Consider the following 25,752-nt stretch of genomic DNA (forward strand, 5'->3'; position numbering starts at 1 on the left):
GATGCAATGTGCCAGCTTAACAGAAGGGATCTGCGAACACCAGCCACCGGTGCACAGACTGTATATATTTATATTTATAGAGTTTTTTTTTTTTTACTTTAATCAGTTCCGTTTCCTTTTTTTTTTTTTTACCTTCTGAACTTTTTTTTTCTTCTCTGCACTGCTCTGTAATTACACCTGCCGCGGAGCCGGAGAGGTGCGCGTCCATAGGTGACTTGTGTGGGTGTGAATTGACGCGTAGCCTCGGTGAGAACAGTGTGTGTGCGAGCATCATTGGCAGCCTGACAGCTTCTATCCAGATAATCGCCGGCTGGCGCGCCTCGTGGGTGATGCGCTCTTTCTGTCTCGGTGACATGCACTTTCCCCCCCCGGTGTTGGGAGAAAAAGAGCGAGGCGGCAGAGTTGTTTTGGCAGACTGCAAATCCCAGCTCCGGAGCGGCGGTGTGCAGCTATTAGTCTCTCTTTATTAACCCTTCCCTGGCGTGCGTTTAGAACCTTTTTTTTTTTAATTATTATTATTATTATTATTATTATTTTTTAAATTTTAATATCAGCCCCATAATTTGTGGTCTGCCCAGCACCGCGGGGGTTACAGGCTGCAGTTTGGGTGCTCGTCAGAGATCTGTTTTCGTGTCGGGAGGCAGCGAACGCTCCCAGCGAAATCTATTTTCAGCTCGCAGCTGCGAAGGCTTCAGGATGTTTTAGTAAGTGCGGGTCAGCCATCCCATATTAATTATGGCAAAGTTTGCTGAACGAGCCGCCCCGCTCCAAAAAAGATGGCGTCTCATCACTTGCAGACTGGCGTAGATAAAACGATAATTTTAAAGGGCGTCTATATCTGTTTTTTGTTTCTGAAAAAAAAAGAGTTAGGATTCTTTTTTCCATTTCTTAACCCTCGTTGCACATTGAAGTGATCAAGGGCGCAGTCCATGGAAAAGCGGATAGACACATGGCACTGTCCAAGGAGCGCCAGATGTCGTGTGCCGCGGGGTCACACACACACGGATTAGACTGCAGAGCCTTCCCAGCTGACGTTAGCACGGAAATTTGGAAACCTGCCCCTTTGTTTCACCCCCCTACACCCCCTTTTCTCATGCGTCATCCATTAGACCACACGTTGACACGTAGGAGACCCCCAGGCAGTCTGCGGCTCAGGGCTCTGTTAGCTGTTACCCTCCCTTATCCCTGCCCGATCCCAGATGTGTGCGCGGAGAAACTCGAAGAGGGGGACTGGGAACGGAGCCCGCCGTCTCCTGCCAGAGGGGCTTCTCTCCGCACGGCTGCAGATGTGCGAACAGCCGCTCTGAGGCGTAGCGGCCTCGGGGTGTGTGCCGACATCGGGGGCTTCGCCAAAGTTTAGAGATTAGCTAAATTATCCCAAAAGCGCCTCTTTAACAAAAAAAAAAAAAATAGTTTTCACGTCATGGTAATTAAGGGGTCTGGAAAGAGCAAACCGTGGCTCGATGTGCCCCCTGATGCCGAGCAGTTCAGCCCCCGGTCGTCACACGGAGAGGTGATTTATTTTATTTTTTATTTTTTTGACATTTAGGCGATCATGCAAGTCCCAAACGTCTTTGTGAGACACAGGGTTAATAATCTCCCCTATAGGTCTGCGTGGAAGGGATGGAGTAAGCTCGGTGTCACGGTGCCCGCTGGGAGTAGTAGTGCCGCAGATTGCCGACTCCCGCCCTACAGTGCGGCCAAAAATTGCGTCAGTCGCACAAGTGCTGAAAAAAATATCCAAAGATAGAAACTACTAAAACATTACCCATACTGTACACCCATGTAATACCGCACATTGTCTGCTCCATAGGCCGGCAAGAGCTTAGAGCACAACTGTCCTTGTCATACCAAACCTGTAGAGAGGTGGGGTCTTCCTCCTCCCCCCATCCTCAACATGAAGCTTTCGGTGCACATAGCAGTCTAATCAGTCCAGGAACGGTCTTCATTCTCATTCTCCTTAACTTGCCATTCACTGTTTTTGTTTTATTTTTTTTTCCTTCGTCATCCACATTCTGCCAGCATTATACGTACTGGAACTTCCTTCTGTCACTTCCCAGCATGCATCATCCCCCAGCTTTGCTCAAATAGTTTTACTTTTCAAAATGGGGTCTAAGGAGTAACGTTTCTCCTTGTGCAGGGTAACAAGCCAAGCCTAGCCTGGCATGTCAGAGTGAGGAGACTTAAAGGCCATGTATGCTCCTCTCGGAAATTTAAATATGCAAATTGTCTCCTCACAGAGGAAGAGGACTAGAGCTCTATAGTGCCACCTATTGGATGCAGTGATCCTAAAAGTCAATATGGACTATTTAACGAGCCTTGCAATATGACTTGGGATAAAAGCCAAGCCAGAATCTGTTGGCAGACAGTGTTTTGGGATGCTGCCACTCATCAGTGCAAAGTATGAAATCTGATTTGGCTAGGTTTGTTTTTTATCCTGAGTCATATTGCAAGGTTCGTTAAGAGCCAATATTGACTTTTAGGATCGCTGATTCCAATAGGTGGCGCTATAGAGTTCTAGTCCTCTTCCTCTCTGAAAAGACAATTTGCATACTTATTTTCCAAAAGGAACATGTATGGCTTTTAAGTCTCCTCACTCTGACATGCCAGGTTTGGCTTGTCACTCACCACAAAGAGAGACGTTGCCCTTTAGACCCCAGTACAGAACCTCTCACCTATCCAAATCAGATCTCATACCTTGCACTGAGGAGTGCAACACCCCGAAACACGTGTCTGCAAATTAAGATTCTGGTTTGGTTTTAGGAGGCTAGAGTTCTAGTCCTCTTCCAAATGGAAAGCTTGCCTCTGTTATGCCTGGAAGCGGAGAGTCGGAGACGCAGCATGTAGCGAGGCAAAGACCCTCCCCCACTTCCTGTAATCCGCCTCGAGACTGATTACACTTTGCAACAGGCAGAAGAAAGAAATCTAGTGACCGTCCATTAGTGTCGCAGCCACAAGACTTCTCGCTCCATCATGTCTGTACGCTCTAATTTGGCGCATCTGCCAGCGTACGTGCAATTATTGGATTTCTGTGTCTTGGCAATTTTTTTGTTTTTATTACCGATTTTTCTCATTTTTTATCTTCCCACCCCCCCCTTAGCTGAAATCTTTCCTGAAGGAATGCAAAGTGTCCAATTACTGCAAACAGATGCGCCAACTGCTGGAGAAGATCCAGGAGAATTCGTCCTACATCAGTAGCAAGAGGCAGAAGTGCGCCTTTGGGGTGTCAGACAGGGACGCCGTGGTAAGTAGCGCATCGATGACGCCACCGGTTTTCGGGACCTTCGGTGATGCTCGGTGGTAAATTTTCATTTTTTTCCCCCTGTAAATATGTAATGGCTGAAGTCGCTTCCAGTTATCCACATCCTGAGTTTAGGGGAACTTTTACGTATAAAATGACAGTTTGTGGTTTTTTTTTCTTGACATTAATGGGGTAAAGGGAAACAAAAGACTAGGGGCGGATATATCATTGGGGCCCCTGTGCGACCACACAGGGGGCCCATTTCTACCCCCAAAGCAGGTGCAATTTTGCATTTTAAGAGCTTTTTGGGTGCAGAGAGTCCATATATTCTTGGACAGGGGCCCTTTTCTGTTGTCCGCCAGTTAAAAATAATGGAACCATATCCTGCACTAATCTTTCCTGCAAGAAAACAAAAGCGAGACGGGTATGATTATAATTCGGGATTAAAACAAGACCTAACCAGTTGCATGTGTAGCACATACCAGCATGCCACACTGGGAACACTGGTAAGGCGTTTGCTGTTATCGCAGTGCATAGTTAGTGGGGTCCCTTATATCTGGCATGACCTTCTGTCCTCCCTTCGTTCCCCCCCAGCCGTGGACCCCCGCGTTGCCGGTAAGACCTCCCATGCATTACACTGCAGTACATTGCAGGCACCTCTGTCTCCAAAGGGAGCAGATAAATCTTGATAATTAGCATTGTGTTGTTTGCCGGCTGACGGAGCCTGATCTCCTCTGCAACCCTAGAACAGCACGCACGGATGTAATGCCTTCATAAATATTTTAATGGCAGACTGCTGGTAATATAAATCAGGGGGCTGGGAGTGCCAGAAGCCGTCCGTAGACACTCTGGCACCACCTCGCAGGGACAGCGGCAGCGGGAAAGTGTCAGATCAGAGACACCCACGTGTTGCGGTCTCTGCAGCAGGATGAAGTAGTGCTGGGGAATTGCAGGTGGTGCCACTAAGTAAGAAGACGGATTCGCTCAGAATGGGTCTAGCCGTACATAATAGATGTTACCGGCTTTGTCCTCTGCGTCAGGATTTGATTAATTAATCTAAATGAAGCTGCCGAGGCATTATGCATCCAGACAGACTGTGCTCGGGGTCCGGCTGAACCGGAGACTGCTGCCGTACTGTCATGCCGGCTATTCTGGATTCAGAAAATAAAAGGTGTTTTTTTAAAATCTGACAATGAAGTTTTGTCAATTTCCAATACACTGATTGTATCAGCCTTTATCAAGATCACCGCTTGCTGTCATTTAAAAGGATCCCATCATTAGGACCCCTATATGATCGCCAGAGTGAGAAACCTGTACTAGGGGACACACGTCCTCGGCTGGAGGGGCGTGGAATGGAGCGTCTGTGGTGGTGCACGCGCCCTGCCACTCCATTCTAAGCACCTTCATACCGTCTAGTGTTTGGGACCCTCGGCAGGAATAAGGATCCAGCATGTCAGCTTTTAGTCATTGAATGTGTTGCGACTACGAGCCGCGGGGACTCAGAACATATTATTCGAACATGCCGAAGACCCTTGGTTTGCACACGAGCATGCTCAGATAACACCTTATCCACACGTTCGCTCATCAGTAATGATCACCCAACTTTCCCAGACACCTGACCTGAAATGTAAACCGTTAACAGGGATATACGGGTGCGAGCGATGTCTGCTGCAGGACTGGACGTGTTCGCACATGTACATACGATGTTCCTGTTCATCTCCCATTCCCCGGAGACTCGTCCCCCCCCCCGGTGTCGTACACATCCTGCGCTGCTTACGCACGTGCAGTCTCGTCTTGGCGGAAATCCTGGAGCTTCCAGTTGTCAGATGACGCCAAGAGCGCACCTGTGGGTAACATTGAGGTCTCGCACCGGGGCCTGGAAGCTCTCCGAGGGCTTCATTACTGGAGAAAAGTGCAAGGAAGCCAGAGAGGATTTCACGTGTTGGGAAGATGTCGCAGCTGCCGGCGTCCTTGTGCCGCACCTGATCAGTGTGCGCTATTGTACGGGGTCCTTATTCTATGGACAGGAGCTGATTAAGGGGGATATATAGTATGTAATGCATATGACATATATAGCATGTATTTTTTTGCATTTGGGTTTTATTAATCATTTTGCACCATTTTGCGTTTTTACCGCCTCTAACTTTTGTTTTCCTGCACATTCAGCCTTGATGTGATCTGTGGTCATAAATCGGCGGACAGGAGTTAAGAAACCGATAGTTACAAACTCCTTCTGGCGGCCTGGCTGAACGAGCTCGCTGATGGATTCTACGATAACTCATTCTGCAGCCGGCAATGGTGCACCACCAAGTCTATAGAGAACAAACTGTGCCAAATGTTTAATTCTACCCAATAGCAACATTGTTTTTCCCCCTAAAATACATTCATTTAAGTGGGATAAAAAAATCACTGGAGGACTGACGTTTGCTACTTTGATTAAAACTTTAAAAATTTTTTTTTTTTTTTTAGCTAAAATGGGAAAAACAAGTCAAGGCAGAGGGAACCCCACTGACCAAGTATTACACCACCTGGAAGAAACTTCGTGAGAAGGAAATCCAACTAGAGATCAGCGGCAAAGAAAGGGTAAGTCTCCATAGAGAAGGTCGTATAGTCTTGGGGCCACCATGAGGACAGAACATTATATTGTATCACTGATAGGACGCCGGAGGGGTTTTCATCGTTTGGCACTAGCATGGGTGGTAGTAAATCGCTTCTGCCAGGAGGGTTTATCTTAGGGACTGCTCACTGGAAACATGCAGGACTTGTGCAGCCGTCCGTGCAAATCGGTCTAAGCACGATCCGGTCGTGTCTCTCTCCACCCGAGTGTCACATCCACACTCCTATATGACGCTGTGACTCTCGGGTCGGTCATGCCGCAGCCGGTCCCTTCTCGGACTCTGTTCAGTTTTGGGAATATGGACGCAGAGGATAAGCGTTCGTATTTCTGATACTGATATGTTGGTGTCCAGTGCCTTCGTTCAGGATGGGTGCTGATGTGATTGAAGTGGAAAGGTGGTAAAGAAGCGCAGAATACAGACAGAGATCTTTAAAAAACAAACAAACCGTAAAAAGGATGCGTTCTGGAAATGCACCGCTTATATTCCCCTTCCCGGATTCGGCAGAGCGAATCCGTTCGGGGTCGTCATTGATCAGCAAGTGTCTTTCCCGGAGGAGTTAAGAGCTCGGCCGCGTCTCTGCACGACTCTGTCACGGGATTTCAGCGCTTATTTACATAATGCTAATCCATCGCAGGAGCCGACGGCTCAAGGGATTAAGGGGGTATAAATCCCGGCTGTGCGTCGTCGGTGTGCTCGGCATCACCAGCAGGGGGCAGTGTTCTCTCTTACAAGATGGCAGCAGGAGTGGCTGTGCGGAAACCGAACCCGCAGCAGGTAAATATTGCCATGTGCTCGGGACTGCGACCACCAGCATGCTCGCCCCATGGGACGTCGGGTGTCACAATCTCGAGACTTTCTGCAAATTCTGCACAAGACTTTATTTCTGGTAATATCTCTGTTCAGGGGATTCATTATGTAAAATATTAGGAAATTGCAAAACATCTTTAACATATTGATTTTTCCAGGAGCCTTTCTCTTCGTGACAGCAACAGTTCTTAAAGGGAACCTATCGTTTTATAAAAATTACCCGTCAGACGCTTTGGTCCGGCAAATTATTGCACCCGACTCCGTCAGAAGTTTTTACTAGTGGGATCCAATCTCTAGAATGAAGGCTGAGCGATGTGCGGTCAGATCGGCAGTGCCGGGTCCTTGTTCGGGAGACCAATGTGCTGGGAAAGGACTCATATACTATCTATGGATCCGTACACCTCACACTGGACTATTCAGGAAAAACCCATCAAAGCCTAATGGGTCCGGCACTCGGTTCTTCTCCTTCATTTTAAAGGGAATCTGTCAGCACAAAATGACTGTCCAAACTAAGCACAGGCGCTCGGTGCACCCTTGGCATGGCGGAGTACCTTCCCACTTGTTTTCTCTCTCTATCTCCGTGTCCCTCTATTTTGGTCAAACATGCAGGTTAGAAGATGGAGTGAACTGCTCTGCCACGCAAAGGTTGCACCAAGTGCTTGGTTTGAGCAGTCATTCTGTGCCGACAGTCCAGTGAAGTCTCCGCACAATTATTCCAGCGCACAGCAGCACGTCTGTCGCCTGTTCACCTTCCCTATGGCCGTCTTGAGTTTCCATCAGGGATCTATAAACCAGCGATTTCAACCTCTTGCTTTCCAGCTGTTGCAAATGTACAGCTCCCATCATGCCTGTACTATATGATAACGCTGCAGTAGGGAATTGTTATTTAAGCAGTTCCCCATATATTTGCTGCATGATCCAGCAGATGATTCCTTTCTGCAAGAAGTTTGGGCTGTCTGGTTCGGAATCAAATCCCAAAGTTCTCCCACCTCGACCGCCGGGATTTTTTTTTTCCACCCTGGCTTTATCCGTCTCTGGCCCGTCGTCAAGCCGAATCCCGTTTTGTCACAGAGGAGGGGGGTGCAGTGCGACTCGCTCTTTATTCGGACTCCCATGACAGCACACGAGAGAGGGGATCCGCCCTTAAGGAACAGGAAACCTACAGATACAAAAGGGCGGCACCTCTCCCCATGCATCAGTTGGTTTCCTGTTCCTGAAGGGACTGGATGCCTATAGAAACTACAGGAGTCCAGGCCGGCCGGACCGATTCTGGTGGCGAGAGGGTCTCCCACTTCGGCCGGTGCGGGTACCTGAAGTAGTCACGGTGGCCCTGGCAGGGCGGCACGGCGGTGACTAGGCAGCGAGGAGCGGTCGCCAGGGGGTGTCCGGTCTCCGGGGCCAGCGTCTGGTAAGTCGCCCTTCCCGTGGGCTGTGGGTCTCTCTGGAGCAGGGGGGAGCGCGGCGGCATCGGGGGGGCGCCGATCGGATTGTAGCTGGCCGGCCTCGGCGTTCCACGAGAGCTGCAGCGCTGACAGGAAGCGCTGTAAGCTGTGGTGACGTCGGGGGGCGGAGCCGGCGACGTCTTCCGGATCGGTGAGCTCCTGCGCATGCGCGGGGGCTCCAAGATGGCGGCGCCCACCGGAGATCATGCCGCAATCCCTCCGGAGCGACGATTGATTCCCCACAGCTGCGGGGGGGGGGGGGGGGGGCGGGAAAATTAGACAAGCAAGCTGGGCAAGGTGCGCTGACCGAAGGAGGGGCCTTATAAGGCGGCTCCAGCAGCATGTTCCCGGGTTCTGGCTCCAATTTACTGAAAATGGATTCAGATCAGGATCAGCAGGTTGTGCTGCTGGAACAAGCATCCCAGAAACCCAAGGAGAAGGAACATGAAAAAAGGAGCGATGGTTCGGGCCGCAGAAGCTCCTCCAGACAGGGGTCTGGAGGGTCAGTCAAAAAGGATCCCCCTCGTGCTTCGGTATTTCTGGGTGTGAGCAGCCACTGGTAAGTGATCTTCGAGAAAGTTCACTTAGTGACTAGTCTCCCCTCATGTGTTTTATGCAGGGAAGGAAAAACGTCAGTAAGGCGAAGCATAGGGAATGTGCCATCTGCGGGGTTCCCTTGCCTGACTCACACCCTAAAAAACTATGTGACCCCTGTATCCAGCAGACGGTGAGGTTCTGGAAGGAGGGGAGGGGGTATAGCATGTAGATCTTACACTCTAGTCTACCTTACTTATCCCCGTAGGTAGCCGAAGAATCCTCCTCTATTACGGCCAGTCTCAAGGAGATGATTAGAATGGAGGTTAAAGAGTCCTTTAAAAACCTTTCACAGTCAGGAGGTTCTAGGCAGAGAACTGAGTGGGCATCTGATTCGTCTGTGGAAAAGGACAAGTCCGAAGAATCAGACAATTCAGCAGCATCATCCTCCTCTTCGGAAGAAGACGCTGCTCGGTTTTGCCTACCCCTAGAAAGGATAGACAAATTGGTAAAGGCGGTCAGAGGCACAATGGGAATATCGGAACCCAAGCCTCAACTATCCAAAGAACAAATGATGTTCAGTGGATTGGAGCAAAAGAAGCGCAGAGTGTTTCCTTTAAATGAGAAAATACAAGATCTTATTAATAGGGAATGGAGGAAACCTGAGAGAAAAGGCTCCTTACCACCTGCGCAAAAACGCCGATACCCTTTTGATGACCCAGCAGTAGGTAACTGGGAGAAAGCACCCAAGCTGGATGCAGCAATTGCCAAGGTAGCTAAACGATCTTCTCTCCCATTTGAAGATATGGGAACACTTAAAGACCCCCTGGATAGGAAAGTGGATACCTTCCTGAAGGGAACCTGGGAGATGGCAGCTGGCTCCTTAAGACCTGCGGTAGCTTCAACCTGCACGGCAAGGTCAATGATGGTCTGGCTGGACCAGTTGGAGACCCAATTAAAACAAGGGGCCTCTAGAGAGTCCATTCTCTCAGCATTACCTGTAATCCAGGAGGGGGCGGCTTTTTTATCAGACGCCTCAATTGACTCCGTAAAGTTGGCAGCTAGAGCAGCAGGACTTTCTAATGCTGCAAGGAGAGCCCTATGGCTGAAATGCTGGCCGGGGGATATGCAGGCAAAAGCGAAGCTCTGCGCTATCCCTTGTAAAGGCGAATATTTATTTGGGCCTACCCTGGATGAACTCCTGGAGAAAGCAGGAGATGATAAGAAAAAGTTTCCCAACCTGTTCAATCCATACCGTCGTCCCTTCAACAAAAGAAGGTTCAACCGGGGAGGAAAGCGAACCTTTTCACCAGGGAGAGATCGTCCCAGATGGGAGGATAGGCGAAAGCGAGGTACAGGTCTCATGTTTCGCCGTAACCAGACGGAAAATAAAAAACAAGACCAATGACTGGCAATTCCAGTGGGAGGGAGACTATTGCATTTCTCGGCAGAGTGGTCGAAAATCACAAACAGCGTTTGGATAAAAGACACTGTTTCCCATGGTCTCAAGCTGGAATTTGTTCATATTCCACAGGACAAATTTAGGTTAACACCCTGGCGCTCATCTCCCACTGAACAATTCGCCCTAGAAGAGGAAGTGAGGACTCTTTGTTCCAAAAATGTTTTGGTAGAAGTGCCGTATTCTCAGGCAGGGGAAGGGTTTTACTCTCCCCTGTTCCTAATCCAGAAGCCTGATAAATCTTACAGGACCATTATAAATCTTAAGGGTCTCAATAAGTTTTTGGTGAAACATACTTTCAAAATGGAGTCCATCAATTCGGCAATAAAAATGCTTTTCAACAACTGTTTCATGGTAGTAGTGGATTTGAAAGATGCCTACTATCATGTACCCATTCATGCTGATTTCCAACGATACCTGAGGGTAGCGATACTAATGGGGGGTAGGATTCGACATTTTCAATTCAGAGCGCTCCCCTTTGGGATCACCTCGGCACCTAGGGTGTTTACTAAAATAATTGCGGAAGTTATGGCGCATTTAAGAGAGTCAAATATCCTTATAGTCCCCTACTTAGACGATTTCCTCATTGTAGGTAACTCGGTAGATCATTGTCTGTCACAATGGGAGATTGCTAAAACCAAACTAGAACGGTTGGGTTGGATCATAAACTTTGAAAAATCTAAATTACAGCCCCTAAATGTTCAAAAATTCCTGGGGTTAATGTTGAATTCAGTGACACAGCAGTGTCTCCTCCCTATAGAGAAAATGGACCAAATTCAGAGTTTTGTATTAAGAGCAATCAATACACCTTCCATGACACTTAGGCAAGCAATGTCTCTACTTGGGTCACTCACATCTTGCATCCCAGCAGTTAAGTGGGCTCAGTTCCACACCAGGTCCCTACAAAATGAAGTCCTGTTCCATGACAGAGCCTTAGGAGGCGCATTGAATGGAAAATTGACATTGAGGCCGATAACATTGAATTCCCTTAGATGGTGGCTAGATAAACAAAATTTATCAGCAGGGGTTCCCTGGATGATAGATGTCACCCACGTGATAACCACGGATGCCAGCTCTTCAGGGTGGGGAGCCTATATGGGGGACATGGTGGTCCAGGGACAGTGGGAACCCTTCACAACATTTTCATCAAATCAAAGAGAGTTGTTGGCGGTTGAACTGGCTGTTAAAAAATTCCTCGTATATCTGCAGGGCCAGCACGTCAGAATTCTGTCGGACAACAGAGTGGCGGTCGCTTACATAAACCGGCAAGGGGGAACTCGTTCCGAAACTTTAATGCAGATCACGGATCGGTTGTTCCAGGTGGCAGAGCTCAATTTTCTATCTTTGACAGCTCTTCACATCAAAGGAAAAGAAAATGTGGCAGCAGATTTCCTCAGCCGAAATGTGTTAAAACAGGGAGAGTGGTCTCTCAACGAGGACATTTTCAATCTTGTCGTCCGCAGATGGGGTCAACCAGTGGTGGATCTATTCGCCACCAGAAACAACAGAAAAGTAAAACTTTTTTGCTCCCTAAATCCCAGGGAGAATCCCCTGGCGGTAGACGCGTTTCTCATAAAATGGGATTTTCCACTAGCCTATGCTTTCCCACCACTGAACCTGATACCTCTAGTGGTGAGGAAAATCAGGGAGGATCGAGCGAAAGTCATCCTTATCGCCCCCTTTTGGCCCAGAAGAACCTGGTTTGCCTGGCTCAAGACAATGTCTGTAGCGGTCCCCTGGGTACTGCCAGAGATCCCGAACTTGCTTTCGCAGGGACCGATCTCCCATCCACAAGTGACGGGGCTCCATTTGACGGCATGGTGTTTGAACGGTCACTATTAGTGGGGAAAGGCTTCTCTCCAAACTTGGTGGAGACGCTCCTAAAGAGTAGAAAGCAAATAACTACGAAAATCTACTCTAGGACTTGGAGAAAGTTCTTGTCTTGTTCAAAGTTTAATATCCAAGACGGGGTGCCAGTACAACAAATCCTAGAGTTCCTACAGAAGGGGTTCGAGTTGAAACTCTCTCCTAGTACCCTTAGGGTACAGGTCTCAGCTTTAGGTGCCCTGTTTTCCTGTAATATAGCGAATAACTACTGGATAGCGAGGTTTATGAAGGCAGTTAGTAGATCTACACCACTGCATAAAGACAGAACAGTTCCATGGGATTTAAATTTAGTTCTGTCCTCTCTAACTAAACCCCCCTTTGAACCTCTGCAGGAGGCCTCGATCAAAATGTTGACACTTAAGACAGCCTTCCTGATCGCCATAACCTCAGCTCGCAGGATAGGGGATATACAGGCACTTTCCAGAGCTCCTCCATACACTGAAATCTTGTCAGACAGTAGTCCTTAGACCAGACCCAGCATATCTACCAAAGGTGGCGACACGTTTCCATAAATCACAGGAGATAGTTTTGCCGTCCTTTATTCCTAATCCCTCTAATACTAAAGAGCAGGAGCTTCATATGTTAGACGTCAGGAGATCTCTTCTTCAGTATATTTCAGCTACTGATAATTGGAAGAAAGATGGGGCACTGCTTCTTTCCTTCCAAGGTCCAAAGAAAGGATTTAGAGTATCGAAATATTTACTGGCTAAATGGATTAGGGAAACTATCTCTCTAGCTTATACAGCAGGTGGGGGGCCAGCTCCGCAGAACCTAAAGGCACATTCCACCCGGGCCATGGCGTCATCCTGGGCAGAAAGATCTGGAGTGTCAGTGGAGCAGATATGTAAGGCGGCCACATGGTCATCCCCTTCCACTTTCTTTAAACACTATCGGTTGGATTTGGGGTCCTCCTCTGATCTTTCCTTTGGGTTAAGGGTGCTACAATCTATAGTCCCTCCCTAAGGTAGCTTACATCTCTGTAAATCTCTCGTGTGCTGTCATGGGAGTCCGAATAAAGCATTAAGCTACTTACTGGTAGCGGCATTTTTCGGAGGCCCATGACAGCACCCTTAGTTCCCTCCCTATTCACGTGGGGGTAGCACTTCCTGATATGTATATAGCGTAATATGTAAATCTCACGTATGGTGTCTTATTACAATAATGGGTTATTTTGTTTCAAATGTATATAATGTATATATTGTATATTTGTGTACCACTAACCGCGGCAGTCCTCTCAGGCTCTGAAATACAACTGATGCATGGGGAGAGGTGCCGCCCTTTTGTATCTGTAGGTTTCCTGTTCCTTAAGGGCAGATCCCCTCTCTCGTGTGCTGTCATGGGCCTCCGAAAAATGCCGCTACCAGTAAGTAGCTTAATGCTATTTTTCCGAAGGCGTCCAGACACGAATGTCTTTATCGCCCGCTCCGTCCTAACCCCTCTCTGCGTCAGCGTTCCCGTACAGGCTGTGTGCACGCTGTGCTGATTGAGTGGGCGCTGCAAACGCTCGGCGAGCAGAAACATGCAGGAGAAACGCGCGTCTGAGACGTTCAGGTCTCCCACAGTGTTCCCTTTATCTTGTACTCGTTAAAAAAAAAAAAAAAAAAAAAAAAATCTGCCCATAGAAATACTTCAAAATATTGATGAAATACCAATGCATCTGTGTTTCTGGTATTTTCTGCTGGACAAAAACTAGTGCAAAATTGTGGCAAAATGCCGCTGCTTTTTTTTTTTCTTTCCTCCAGCAGTCATATTTATAAAGATGATTTTTTTTTTTTTTCTCAATTTTTTTTTCAACTTTTCAGAGGAAAAACTGCACTCGGATGCCACCTGAGTGCTATCCTCCATTTTATTTTATTTTCTGCGAAAAAATACAAATAGAACGTGTGCAAATAACAGCTGTGTGAATGAGGCACAAGCTATTTGCACTTTATTTTTTTGTAAAATCGCACACATTGCAAATTGCGCAGCTTAAAACTTCCCACTTTCACAAAGCTGCGATACATCGTCCTCGGACTGTGTTCACACTGAGGTATTTGGAGCCCAATCAACTCCCAAAATCTTTCTCAAAAATTGCTGGCTAAAAAAAAACAAACTCATTCCTATTCATTTCTATGGAAAATTCACTTTCCAGTTCATATGAGGAGTTTGTGTTTTATTTTTCAAGAGGTTTGGAAAAACGCCTGATGGAATCCACTCTGCTTGGCACTGCCCAACCAAAAGGCTTCAACAAAAAAAAAAAATCATTTCATGGGGGGAAAAAAACACTTCAAAATCCTCATCAGGAAAAAAAAAAAAAAAAAAAACTTCCCATGAACAGAACATTTCCTGAAGCGGTTTGTGCTAGAAAAACGCAGCACTTTTCAAAACCTGGAGAAAAAACAAAAACAAAAGACCGCTGTGTGAACTTGGCTTATGGCTGGTCTTGGGGGTCTCCAATTTAATGGGGCTTTCTATTGTTAGGTCAGTTTTGGTCACCAGGCTCAGTGTGTGTGGGGAAAAAAAACCTCACCCTCCCCAGGTCCAGAATTGATCTCCGCCTCTGCTTTTGGTGTATTGTTCCTTTAGAGCACCAATATCATTTCGATTGCGCTGCAGCCAGTCACCAAGCTCGGCAATTCTGCCTGTAAGTGCTGAGCTCAGTGATTGTAGCAGTGTTATTGACATGATATCAGCGCTGCAGACAATAACAGACATTGGGAGCAGCAGTGGAGACTGTGCTGGACCCAGGAAGGGTGAGAAAGGCAATTGTTGTTAAAAAATGCTTTATTAACCCTACTCGGGTCCAGCACCAAGTCTCCACTGCTGCTCCCGTTGTCTTATTGTCTGCAGCGCTGATGTCTTATTGTCTGCAGCGCTGCTACAATCACTGAGCTCAGAATTTCATGGCCTCTACACAGGCAGAGTTGCTGAGCTTGGTGACTGGCTGCAGCGCTGTCGAAATGACATTGGTGCTGTAAGCAACAAGGCAGAAGCAGACACGGAGAATCAGCGGTGGACCCATATTGGACGCGAAAATAAACCTAACATAAAAGAAAATAAGAAGTATAAAGGCACATGCAGCACCATATGGCGGCATGCGCAGCGCCCCCGGCTCCGTACAGCTGTGTGCACGAGGCCCGAGACTTGTGGACGTGAGACCTCCAGATATAATGAGCCCGTAGGTTTCCCGGAGAGCGCGGGCGGCTGCAGCGCGGGCGGCTGCTCTGGTAGATGTGACGGCTGTCTGCGGCGGCGCCCGTACGCGCTTGTGCGTAGGTGAGTGTGTGAGAGCTTTCGTCTCTCGTCAGCGCTAATAATTACCGCGCTAAGCATTTTTCCTGGAGCTTCTAACAGCCTCTAATGATGCCGCTGTGGAAGGGTGGCAGCAGTCGTTAGCTCCTTCATTAAGAGCAGCAGATTAACGAGCGGAGGGCTCAGCTACTTCAATAAGAGGGAAAAAAAATAAAATCGAGGAAATAAAAGATGCCGGCCTGGGAGGCTCTCGCGGGCTTCCTGTTATCTCATTATCGTCTGCTTATTAACGAGGGGTAGCAGCGATCTGACAGGAGAGAGGGGGCCGCCGCCGCCGATGAATCCCCCATTGTGTTCTGCAGATTACATAATCCTATTTTTCATGCTGACTTTCCACATCCAGAACTGGAGGGATCAACAGTTGTACCCTTTCTATAAATGGTGTCCACGGAGTATATTGCACAGTGATGGAATATACAGCACAGAGCCATGTAGTATACATCGCAGAGCCATGTAGTATACAGACTTAAAATAAAAAATAAACATATACTCACCCGCCGTTGAAGTTCTGGCCCTGTGTGCGGTACACGCGGCAGCTTCCGGTCCCAGGGTTGGTATGGGCGCGGGACCTGTGATGACGTCGCGACCGTGACGTCATGGCAGGTCCTTGTCGCATACCATCCTTGCCACCGGAACCTGCCGCTTGCATGGACTGGTCACCGGAGCATCGCGAGGAGTGGGAAAGGCGCCGGAATGTGAGTATATGATGATTTTATTTATTTATTTTTTATTATTTTTAACCTTAGATCTTTTTACTATTGAGGCTGCATAGGCAGCATCAATAGTAAAAAATTTGGTCACACAGGGTTAATAGCAGCGTTAATGGAGTGCGTTACACCGCGGCATAACGCGGTCCATTATCACTGGCATTAACCCTGTAACATAGTAACATAGTTAGTAAGGCCGAAAAAAGACATTTGTCCATCCAGTTCAGCCTATATTCCATCATAATAAATACCCAGATCTACGTCCTTCTACAGAACCTAATAATTGTATGATACAATATTGTTCTGCTCCAGGAAGACATCCAGGCCTCTCTTGAACCCCTCGACTGAGTTCGCCATCACCACCTCCTCAGGCAAGCAATTCCAGATTCTCACTGCCCTAACAGTAAAGAATCCTCTTCTATGTTGGTGGAAAAACCTTCTCTCCTCCAGACGCAAAGAATGCCCCCTTGTGCCCGTCACCTTCCTTGGTATAAACAGATCCTCAGCGAGATATTTGTATTGTCCCCTTATATACTTATACATGGTTATTAGATCGCCCCTCAGTCGTCTTTTTTCTAGACTAAATAATCCTAATTTCGCTAATCTATCTGGGTATTTTATTTCTCCCATCCCCTTTATTAATTTTGTTGCCCTCCTTTGTACTCTCTCTAGTTCCATTATATCCTTCCTGAGCACCGGTGCCCAAAACTGGACACAGTACTCCATGTGCGGTCTAACTAGGGATTTGTACAGAGGCAGTATAATGCTCTCATCATGTGTATCCAGACCTCTTTTAATGCACCCCATGATCCTGTTTGCCTTGGCAGCTGCTGCCTGGCACTGGCTGCTCCAGGTAAGTTTATCATTAACTAGGATCCCCAAGTCCTTCTCCCTGTCAGATTTACCCAGTGGTTTCCCGTTCAGTGTGTAATGGTGATATTGATTCCCTCTTCCCATGTGTATAACCTTACATTTATCATTGTTAAACCTCATCTGCCACCTTTCAGCCCAAGTTTCCAACTTATCCAGATCCATCTGTAGCAGAATACTATCTTCTCTTGTATTAACTGCTTTACATAGTTTTGTATCATCTGCAAATATCGATATTTTACTGTGTAAACCTTCTACCAGATCATTAATGAATATGTTGAAGAGAACAGGTCCCAATACCGACCCCTGCGGTACCCCACTGGTCACAGCGACCCAGTTAGAGACTATACCATTTATAACCACCCTCTGCTTTCTATCACTAAGCCAGTTACTAACCCATTTACACACATTTTCCCCCAGACCAAGCATTCTCATTTTGTGTACCAACCTCTTGTGCGGCACGGTATCAAACGCTTTGGAAAAATCGAGATATACCACGTCCAATGACTCACCGTGGTCCAGTCTATAGCTTACCTCTTCATAAAAACTGATTAGATTGGTTTGACAGGAGCGATTTCTCATAAACCCATGCTGATATGGAGTTAAACAGTTATTCTCATTGAGATAATCCAGAATAACATCCCTCAGAAACCCTTCAAATATTTTACCAACAATAGAGGTTAGACTTACTGGCCTATAATTTCCAGGTTCACTTTTAGAGCCCTTTTTGAATATTGGCACCACATTTGCTATGCGCCAGTCCTGCGGAACAGACCCTGTCGCTATAGAGTCACTAAAAATAAGAAATAATGGTTTATCTATTACATTACTTAGTTCTCTTAGTACTCGTGGGTGTATGCCATCCGGACCCGGAGATTTATCTATTTTAATCTTATTTAGCCGGTTTCGCACCTCTTCTTGGGTTAGATTGGTGACCCTTAATATAGGGTTTTCATTGTTTCTTGGGATTTCACCTAGCATTTCATTTTCCACCGTGAATACCGTGGAGAAGAAGGTGTTTAATATGTTAGCTTTTTCCTCGTCATCTACAACCATTCTTTCCTCACTATTTTTTAAGGGGCCTACATTTTCAGTTTTTATTCTTTTACTATTGATATAGTTGAAGAACAGTTTGGGATTAGTTTTACTCTCCTTAGCAATGTGCTTCTCTGTTTCCTTTGTGGCAGCTTTAATTAGTTTTTTAGATAAAGTATTTTTCTCCCTATAGTTTTTTAGAGCTTCAATGGTGCCATCCTGCTTTAATAGTGCAAATGCTTTCTTTTTACTGTTAATTGCCTGTCTTACTTCTTTGTTTAGCCACATTGGGTTTTTCCTATTTCTAGTCCTTTTATTCCCACAAGGTATAAACCGCTTACACTGCCTATTTAGGATGTTCTTAAACATTTCCCATTTATTATCTGTATTCTCATTTCTGAGGATATTGTCCCAGTCTACCAGATTAAGGGCATCTCTAAGCTGTTCAAACTTTGCCTTCCTAAAGTTCAATGTTTTTGTGACTCCCTGACAAGTCCCCCTAGTGAAAGACAGGTGAAACTGCACAATATTGTGGTCGCTATTTCCTAGATGCCCAACCACCTGCAGATTTGTTATTCTGTCAGGTCTATTAGATAGTATTAGGTCTAAAAGTGCTGCTCCTCTGGTTGGATTCTGCACCAATTGTGAAAGATAATTTTTCTTGGTTATTAGCAGAAACCTGTTGCCTTTATGGGTTTCACAGGTTTCTGTTTCCCAGTTAATATCCGGGTAGTTAAAGTCCCCCATAACCAGGACCTCATTATGGGTTGCAGCTTCATCTATCTGCTTTAGAAGTAGACTTTCCCTGCTTTCTGTTATATTTGGGGGTTTGTAACAGACCCCAATGAGAATTTTGTTACCATTTTTCCCTCCATGAATTTCAACCCATATGGACTCGACATCTTCATTCCCTTCGCTAATATCCTCCCTTAAAGTGGACTTTAGACAAGACTTTACATAGAGACAAACCCCTCCTCCTCTCCGATTTTTACGATCCTTTCTAAACAGACTGTAACCCTGTAAGTTAACTGCCCAGTCATAGCTTTCATCTAACCATGTCTCGGTTATTCCCACTATGTCAAAGTTACCTGTAGATATTTCTGCTTCTAGTTCTTCCATCTTGTTTGTCAGGCTTCTGGCGTTTGCGAGCATGCAGTTTAGAGGATTTTGTTTTGTTCCAATCTCCTCACTGTGGATTGTTTTAGAAATGTTCTTACCTCCCTTCTGAGTATGTTTTCCTGGGTCGTCTTTGTTCGAGTCTAATGTTTTTCTTCCCGTCCCCTCTTCTTCTAGTTTAACGCCCTCCTTAACAACCCTGTGTGAGGGCTGACTGGAGGGGAGTACGGAGCGGGCACTGACTGCGGGGAGGAAGGAGCGGCCATGTTGCCGCCGGACTGTGCCCATCGCTGATTGGTCGTGGCAATGGTCATGGGCGTTTAGCCATGACCAATCAGCGACTTGGAGTCCATGACACAGAGGCTGCGGCCAATGAATATCCGTGACAGACAGACAGAAAGACTGAAGTGACCCTTAGACAATTATATAGTAGATATTTTTTTTGTGGCTATTTAATTTTAGAGGGTTACCTATTGAGGGTCGCCGGGCGCCACTCTGTATTTTAACAATTTTCTGTTCTGCCTCAAGTGTATCGCGTATAACATAAATTTCTGGTGGGTTTTTTGGAGGGTTTTTTGCCGCCTTGTCTGTACTCATACCCCAATGCTTTTCCAGACTGAGTAATGATTAGCGATGAGCGAGCGTGCTCGGATAAGGTGTTATGCTCGTGCGTTGAGTGTCTTCGGTGTGCTCGAATACTGTGTACGGGTCCCTGCGGCTGCATGTCTTATGGTGGTTTGGCCGCAACGCATGCTGTCAGACCAGTGTTTCTCCACTCCAGTCCTCAAGACCCCACAACAGGTCATGTTTTCTGGATTTCCTTAGTATTGCACAGGTGATAATTTCATCACCTGCTCAAGTATTAATTTCATCGCCTGTGCAATACTAAGGAAATCCTGAGAACAGGACCTGTTGTGGGGTCTTGAGGACTGGAGTTGAGAAACGCTGTGTTAGGCAATCCCAGCATGTGTTTCAAGTGTCTAACAGCCATGAGACATGATCCGTGGGGACTCGTACATAGTATTCGAGCACACCGAAGACACTCTATTAACTCTCGAGCATGCTCGCTTATCATTAGTAATGATACATTCTGCTCCTTCTAGGTTGGTTTGTACATCCTACATCGACCTACCCTCCAATAGGTGGCAGTAGAGGGCAGCTTTCCTCCTCTTAGAGGACAGCTAATTTGCATAACTTTTTCCCAAGTTTCATTGCCTGGCCTATGGCTCCCTCTGCACGAGGAGAAACCAAGACCACACTGGCAAAGACCGCGGCCAGCTCTGTATTGAAATAAATCAAAACCCCCGAAACATCTGTCTGTAAATTAAAAGGGAAGCTCTGCACATATCCCACTGATCGGCAGTCAGCAGCTCTGGTTGCTCCACATTGAATGGGGCCACATTTGAAGTTTATTTTCAGCCATGGCCAGACCTGATAATAGCTGATCTATGGGGGTGCCAAACATACGACCCCCATCGTTCTGATATACGTATAGGTCATCAACATCACATGCCAGGGGAACCCCTTTAAGGATATGCCAGGGGAACCCCTTTAAGGATTAGTCAAAGATTGATACTAGAGAGCCAACTTTCTTCCTATGTGTGTCCAACCATGTAATCCCCCACTGTGTAGTATTTATTCTTAGGATTTGGACACCCCCCCAAAAAGTGTAAATCTGAACAGCTCGTGTAGCCTGAGGTCACCAAGCTCAGCATCTCTGCCCGTGTGGAGGGCACGAAGTGCTGAGCTCAGTGATTGTAGCAGCGGTGTTGACATGAGCTCAGCGCTGCAGACAATAAGACATTGGGAGCAGCAGTGGAGCTCGGTACTGGACCATAGCCACCCGATACAGCACCATATTGTCCCATACAGAAGCCCTCCTTCTCCTCCTCCCATCAAAGTTTTTATCCTCTTAATATATTGCAGTCATCATATAATATGGCACTGTGTGCTTACAATTGCTCATTTTGCCTTTTTACCCAGCTAATTCTTCTCTTTTTTTCTGATCTATATATAAACAGGAAGTCTCTCTTCCTTCATTTATCAATTCCCTCTTCAACTCCTTCTGCAGCTGCTCCCTTCTCCCTTTGCTAGGGTATTTTGCAGTGACTCATGACTCATACAGGGAAAATTGTCCTCCTGTTTCTACATACAGCTTAGAAGGATTCAGCTAGTCAGTTTTCAATCACATGATGTCATAGACCTAATGGACAAGAGAAAAATTAGCTGGGTAGAAAGGCAAAATGAGCAATTGTAAGTACACAGAGCTGTATAATATAATGACTGCAATATATTAAGAGGATACAAAGGTGATAGGAGGAGGAGGACTTCATGTGTCATGGCATGGTATACATTGTGCCGTAGGTGAGAAATGTTTACGTTCAGTCTGTGCCTTTTCTATTTTTCAATGGAGAGCGAAGAAGGAAAAGGGTTAAAAATTTGGATTTCATAATTTTTCAATCATTATCGTCAAATCTACGGAGCTTAGTAGAGCTACTTTGTTAAAGGGAGTCTGCCAGCAGAAAATGACTGTTCAAACAGGCGCTCGTACATTATGGCACGGCCAGAAACCTCTGTGCTCCTGCCCAGGTACAGGTTTTTCATCTTTTTTCCGCCCTTCTCTTCCTCGATTGACAGCTCTAGCCTTAGAGGAGCCAGAATGAAGGCGGTGATGGATGGAAAAACAAAAAGTAGGAGGGAAGATGTATTGAGCTGCTTGGCCACACCAAGGGTGCACTAGGCGCCTGTGCTTGGTTTGAACAGTCGTTTTCTGCTGACAGATTCTATGGTAATGTCTTTTCAACTGCTCAGCACCAGTAGACCGTCCACTCTTCGTTGTATCGGAGTAGGTACATGACATGGGTGTGACCATTTCTTTATTTGCTCTCCTATTGATAACTTTTGTTCTTTATTTTTTTCTTTAGATGGAGGACTTGAATCTCCCAGAGATCAAGAAGAGAAATCTAGAGAAGAAGGTGGAAGATAAGAGAGAATTCAAAGACCTGTTCGAATCCGACAGCGATTCCGAGAGCTGCGCAGGGGGTCTGTCCCTGAAAGGTGAGCAAAGATGAATGTACCGGGATAGCGCCCCCCGGTGGTGAGGATTGTCCTAGCTCTGTGTAACCACTTCACAGCAAATGCAAACTTTTTATTATCTTTACAGGCGGGGAGTGAATCCTGTAAGAAAGTGTTTGCCCTACTCGAGACATTGATTTAGAAAGCACTTGTGTGTTGGCAGGGGCAGGCGAATGCAAAAAAAAAAGAAACAAGATTTTGCCAATTTTCTACGACCTGCTGGTAATTGCTGCTGCAGACTGTCCTCGCTATCTGGGGTTGATGAGCCTTTAATTAGCCCTAAAGGGAAGCCGTTTTGGGCGGCGTATTCTTTAAGGCCTATTATTGTGCGCCTCCTCGGCTTTTGGACCCTAATTTGAAACGCAATTACGATACCAATGAGCCTGATGCAGATGTGAAACCTGGCTTAATGGCTGTCGCCGGGCTTCATGGAGGAAGATTTACTTGGCCGGGAAGCTGTTTATCTGCATTGATACGGTTCACACACAGATGTAAGATTAGTTCAGCAGGAGGTTTTGCATATTTATCCAGAAGAGCATCTGTGAGGTCAGACACTTATCTTGAGGCTCAAAATCTCTGTTATAAAGTTGATCCCAAAGTTGTTGGATGTGGCTGAGGTCGGGGCTCTGTGCGGCTGGTTAGGTTTTTTTCCAAAGGTGCTTTATACCACTCCATCCTACGCTCTGCATTGTGCTTGGTGATGTAAGGCTGCATGAAGCTCCCAGTGGCGGGGGCGCAGTGTTTGTGCTGGTGTTAATACCAGAGGAGGTCTGGACTCTGCAGTTATGGAGTCAGCAGAGCATTGTGACTTTTCTCTGTTCCTCAGCACTCGGCCCCCCGCTCTGTAACCTTACAGGGTCTGCACTTTGTAGCTGAGTTACTACGGATGATACTCTTCTGATCATTGTCTCTCATCCTCATTTATACTTTACAATTTGGGCCCAAAATTCTATTGGACCTCAGTCATCTCTCTGACTATTTCTTAACATCTGCCTCTGCCAACATTATAATTAGTGAGTAAGAAGTTAGGTGTTCACATATTAAAGGGGTATTATTATCCCTAAGATCCTATCCCATATATTCAGTAGGTATAATAATAATATTAGTAAATGCTTCCAATTAGAAATGTAGTATAGTTCTTCTGATTAGCTATGTCGCTTACCCCGTGTGCAGGGCATTGCAGTAGCTTAGATATCCAAGGTTGCAATCACTAACAACTAAATTACGAACGGTGACTATATGAGTGGTCCTAACCATGGATACTGAAGCTACTGCCATGCCTGCACGTGAGGTAAGCGATCTAGCAAACCAGAAAAACTATACTATAATTATAATTGTAAGTATTTGCTACTATTTTTATTATTACTCCTCCCACAGTATTTGTATATGATTTCCTATCTTAGGACTAGTCCAGTACCAGCTCTCCTGTGCAGGCAAGAGGTTGATGTTTGACTGTGATACACGGATGTGTGAAACCAGCCTGATGTAGACCGCCATGTACAGACTGCCTGTGGATCTTCTGACCCAAACTCATTAGCTTCATAGGCCTCTATGAAACGCGGATGTGTGTAATGGGCCTGTGAACTAGAGGAAGTAATCACCTGTGACTGTTCTCATGCTCCTCTCCACTTGCTCTGCCCTTTTTTATTTTTGCCATATCCCCAATGCAGCTGAAGATTTCCTCTGTTTTCTATCAGGAAGCAGTCATTGCATGGAGTCATCAACTGTACAATTAGTTATAAATCTTCTCTTGACTCACTACCTGTCTATAGTATGATTTGTCAGTAATGCGTGCCGAATCATCAGTGTGTTCCATGTAATACAGCCTCATACTGCTATTTCCTGCCTCCTGCTTGTTACAACTTACAAGGAGTAACTTATCACAAGCAGGAGGAATCGCTTAGCTGTGTGACCTAAAACTTCTGTCCTATCACTTGCTGCTACCATATAGGACTGAGCACCACAAGAGACTCTGCCAAGCCTGAGGCATCAAGGAAATGTAGGCTGCAGGACTTTGCACACAAATTCATCAGAGGACCTATTTGAGAGGTGAAGGATATCCCATGAATAGCTCCTCAACCTAACCTCTTAATAACGCCCCTCATTCAGCATTACGTGTAAGGCTAGCCCTTTGCCGCTGCTTCTTCTTACACCATGGTTTCTCTACCCCTTCGTTCTCTGTATCTTGCACTTGTGTTTTATTGTTTTCTCTTCTCTTATGATCTTTTTTTCTTCCCTGTAGTTTTTGTTTTCGCTCTATATCTTTGCTTTCCTTTTTCTAGTCGTCTGTGGGGTTTGCACATTTTGAGATATATCTCATCCCTCTTGTACATTCAGAAAACTACGTTCCGTAGACTCTCTTCTCTGACGGGGGTCCTCTTTACTCATCCGGTGGGACCAGGTCTAGAGCGGTGACCTCCATGATGAAATCACTGTAGCCCCACCAATATCCCGCCTCCCGCCCACACAGCAGCTTATATGCCTTGCCAAAAATCTGTTGTTAATTCTGTCCGTAGGTCCCACACAGGCCTCGCTGACCGCAGGTGGACCTTCCTTTTGTAGCTCATGACCCCTTAGGGAACGAGAGATAATTTGGAACATCTGTCCTCAATGGCCCGGACTACAACATGCTGCAAAGATTAGCCGTCAGATGTCCGCTCTCCGTGCACGATATGGGAGCGCTGAGGAACGGCCGGCCCTGTCAGGTTGTCTTTTGTGAGAACGGTCAATGTTTCCAGCTGTATATGAGAACATAGACCTGGATTATTACCGTTATACACGGGAATTGTCAACTCATTGACCATGTAATTATGCTGGCACAATGCATAGGCCATTTACAAACCTACATTTGTACGCACGCACGCACGCACGCACGCACATATAAGACGCTGGTGACAGATCTGTGCCGGAGCACACCGTGCAGCCAGGGCTTATTAATGGCTCTCCCAGCACCGCCGGATGTTCTCCTCGTCAGGTAATTAGCGGAGAGGAGTGGGCAGCTGGAGTATCCGTGAGAGCCCCTCTAATGAGCAGCGCGAGTGCTTACTGACGGCGCGCTAATGGACGCTGGAGACCTGCCTCGTTACTCTGCCCGCATTCACCCCGCGCAGGGCTCTGTAGGTTTCTCTCCTCACCGCTTCTCACTGATTGAATCCTTCCGTTCTTCTCGCACATCACCTGTTTTAAAATTCCAGATTTTTTTATTTTTTTTTCTTCTGTAATATGTCACTCCTCCTTGATGATCTTTCTGTCTGTGTTTTTCATTTCATGCCTCTCGTCAGGCCTCTCGAGCATTTCACGGTGTTACGCTCTCTCATTCAGGAACATTCTCGCTTCCTGTCATCCAGACTTGGCGTTCGCACCCTGCCGGATTTATGTTTTTGTCAGGACACTGCACGCATAACACATCCTCCTCGTTGTGTGGAGCGCTTGGTTCCCCCGGCCTCATCTGTGCTAGTCTGCAGCATCTGCAATGTCGCCCACTCTAGTGCTCTGCGCACCGCTGCCGTACTACACGCTCCTCACTCCCATATTGCCGCCTAACTGGGAAGACTTTCCTTTTCTAACTAGTGATGAGCGAGCGTGCTCGGTTAAGGCGTTATCAGAGCATGCTCGAGTGCTAATGGTGTGTTCGAGTCCCCGCGGCTGTTTGTGAGACATGCAGCAAACA

General features: G+C 46.6%; 1 protein-coding gene across 1 annotated transcript in view; it reads left to right on the plus strand.

The window, feature by feature from the left end:
* The window catches only part of NOC2L (NOC2 like nucleolar associated transcriptional repressor), a 101,991-nt gene that overhangs the window by 70,015 nt on the left and 6,224 nt on the right, over window positions 1–25,752 (plus strand). The window contains exons 15-17 of the mRNA XM_069741769.1: window positions 3,101–3,244; window positions 5,711–5,824; window positions 21,932–22,064. Of these exons, the coding sequence (XP_069597870.1) occupies window positions 3,101–3,244; window positions 5,711–5,824; window positions 21,932–22,064 (391 nt within the window). The remainder of the gene's footprint in view (window positions 1–3,100; window positions 3,245–5,710; window positions 5,825–21,931; window positions 22,065–25,752) is intronic.

This window comes from Ranitomeya imitator, chromosome 10 (genome assembly GCF_032444005.1).
Source record: "Ranitomeya imitator isolate aRanImi1 chromosome 10, aRanImi1.pri, whole genome shotgun sequence".
NCBI classification, from domain to species: Eukaryota; Metazoa; Chordata; class Amphibia; order Anura; family Dendrobatidae; genus Ranitomeya; species Ranitomeya imitator.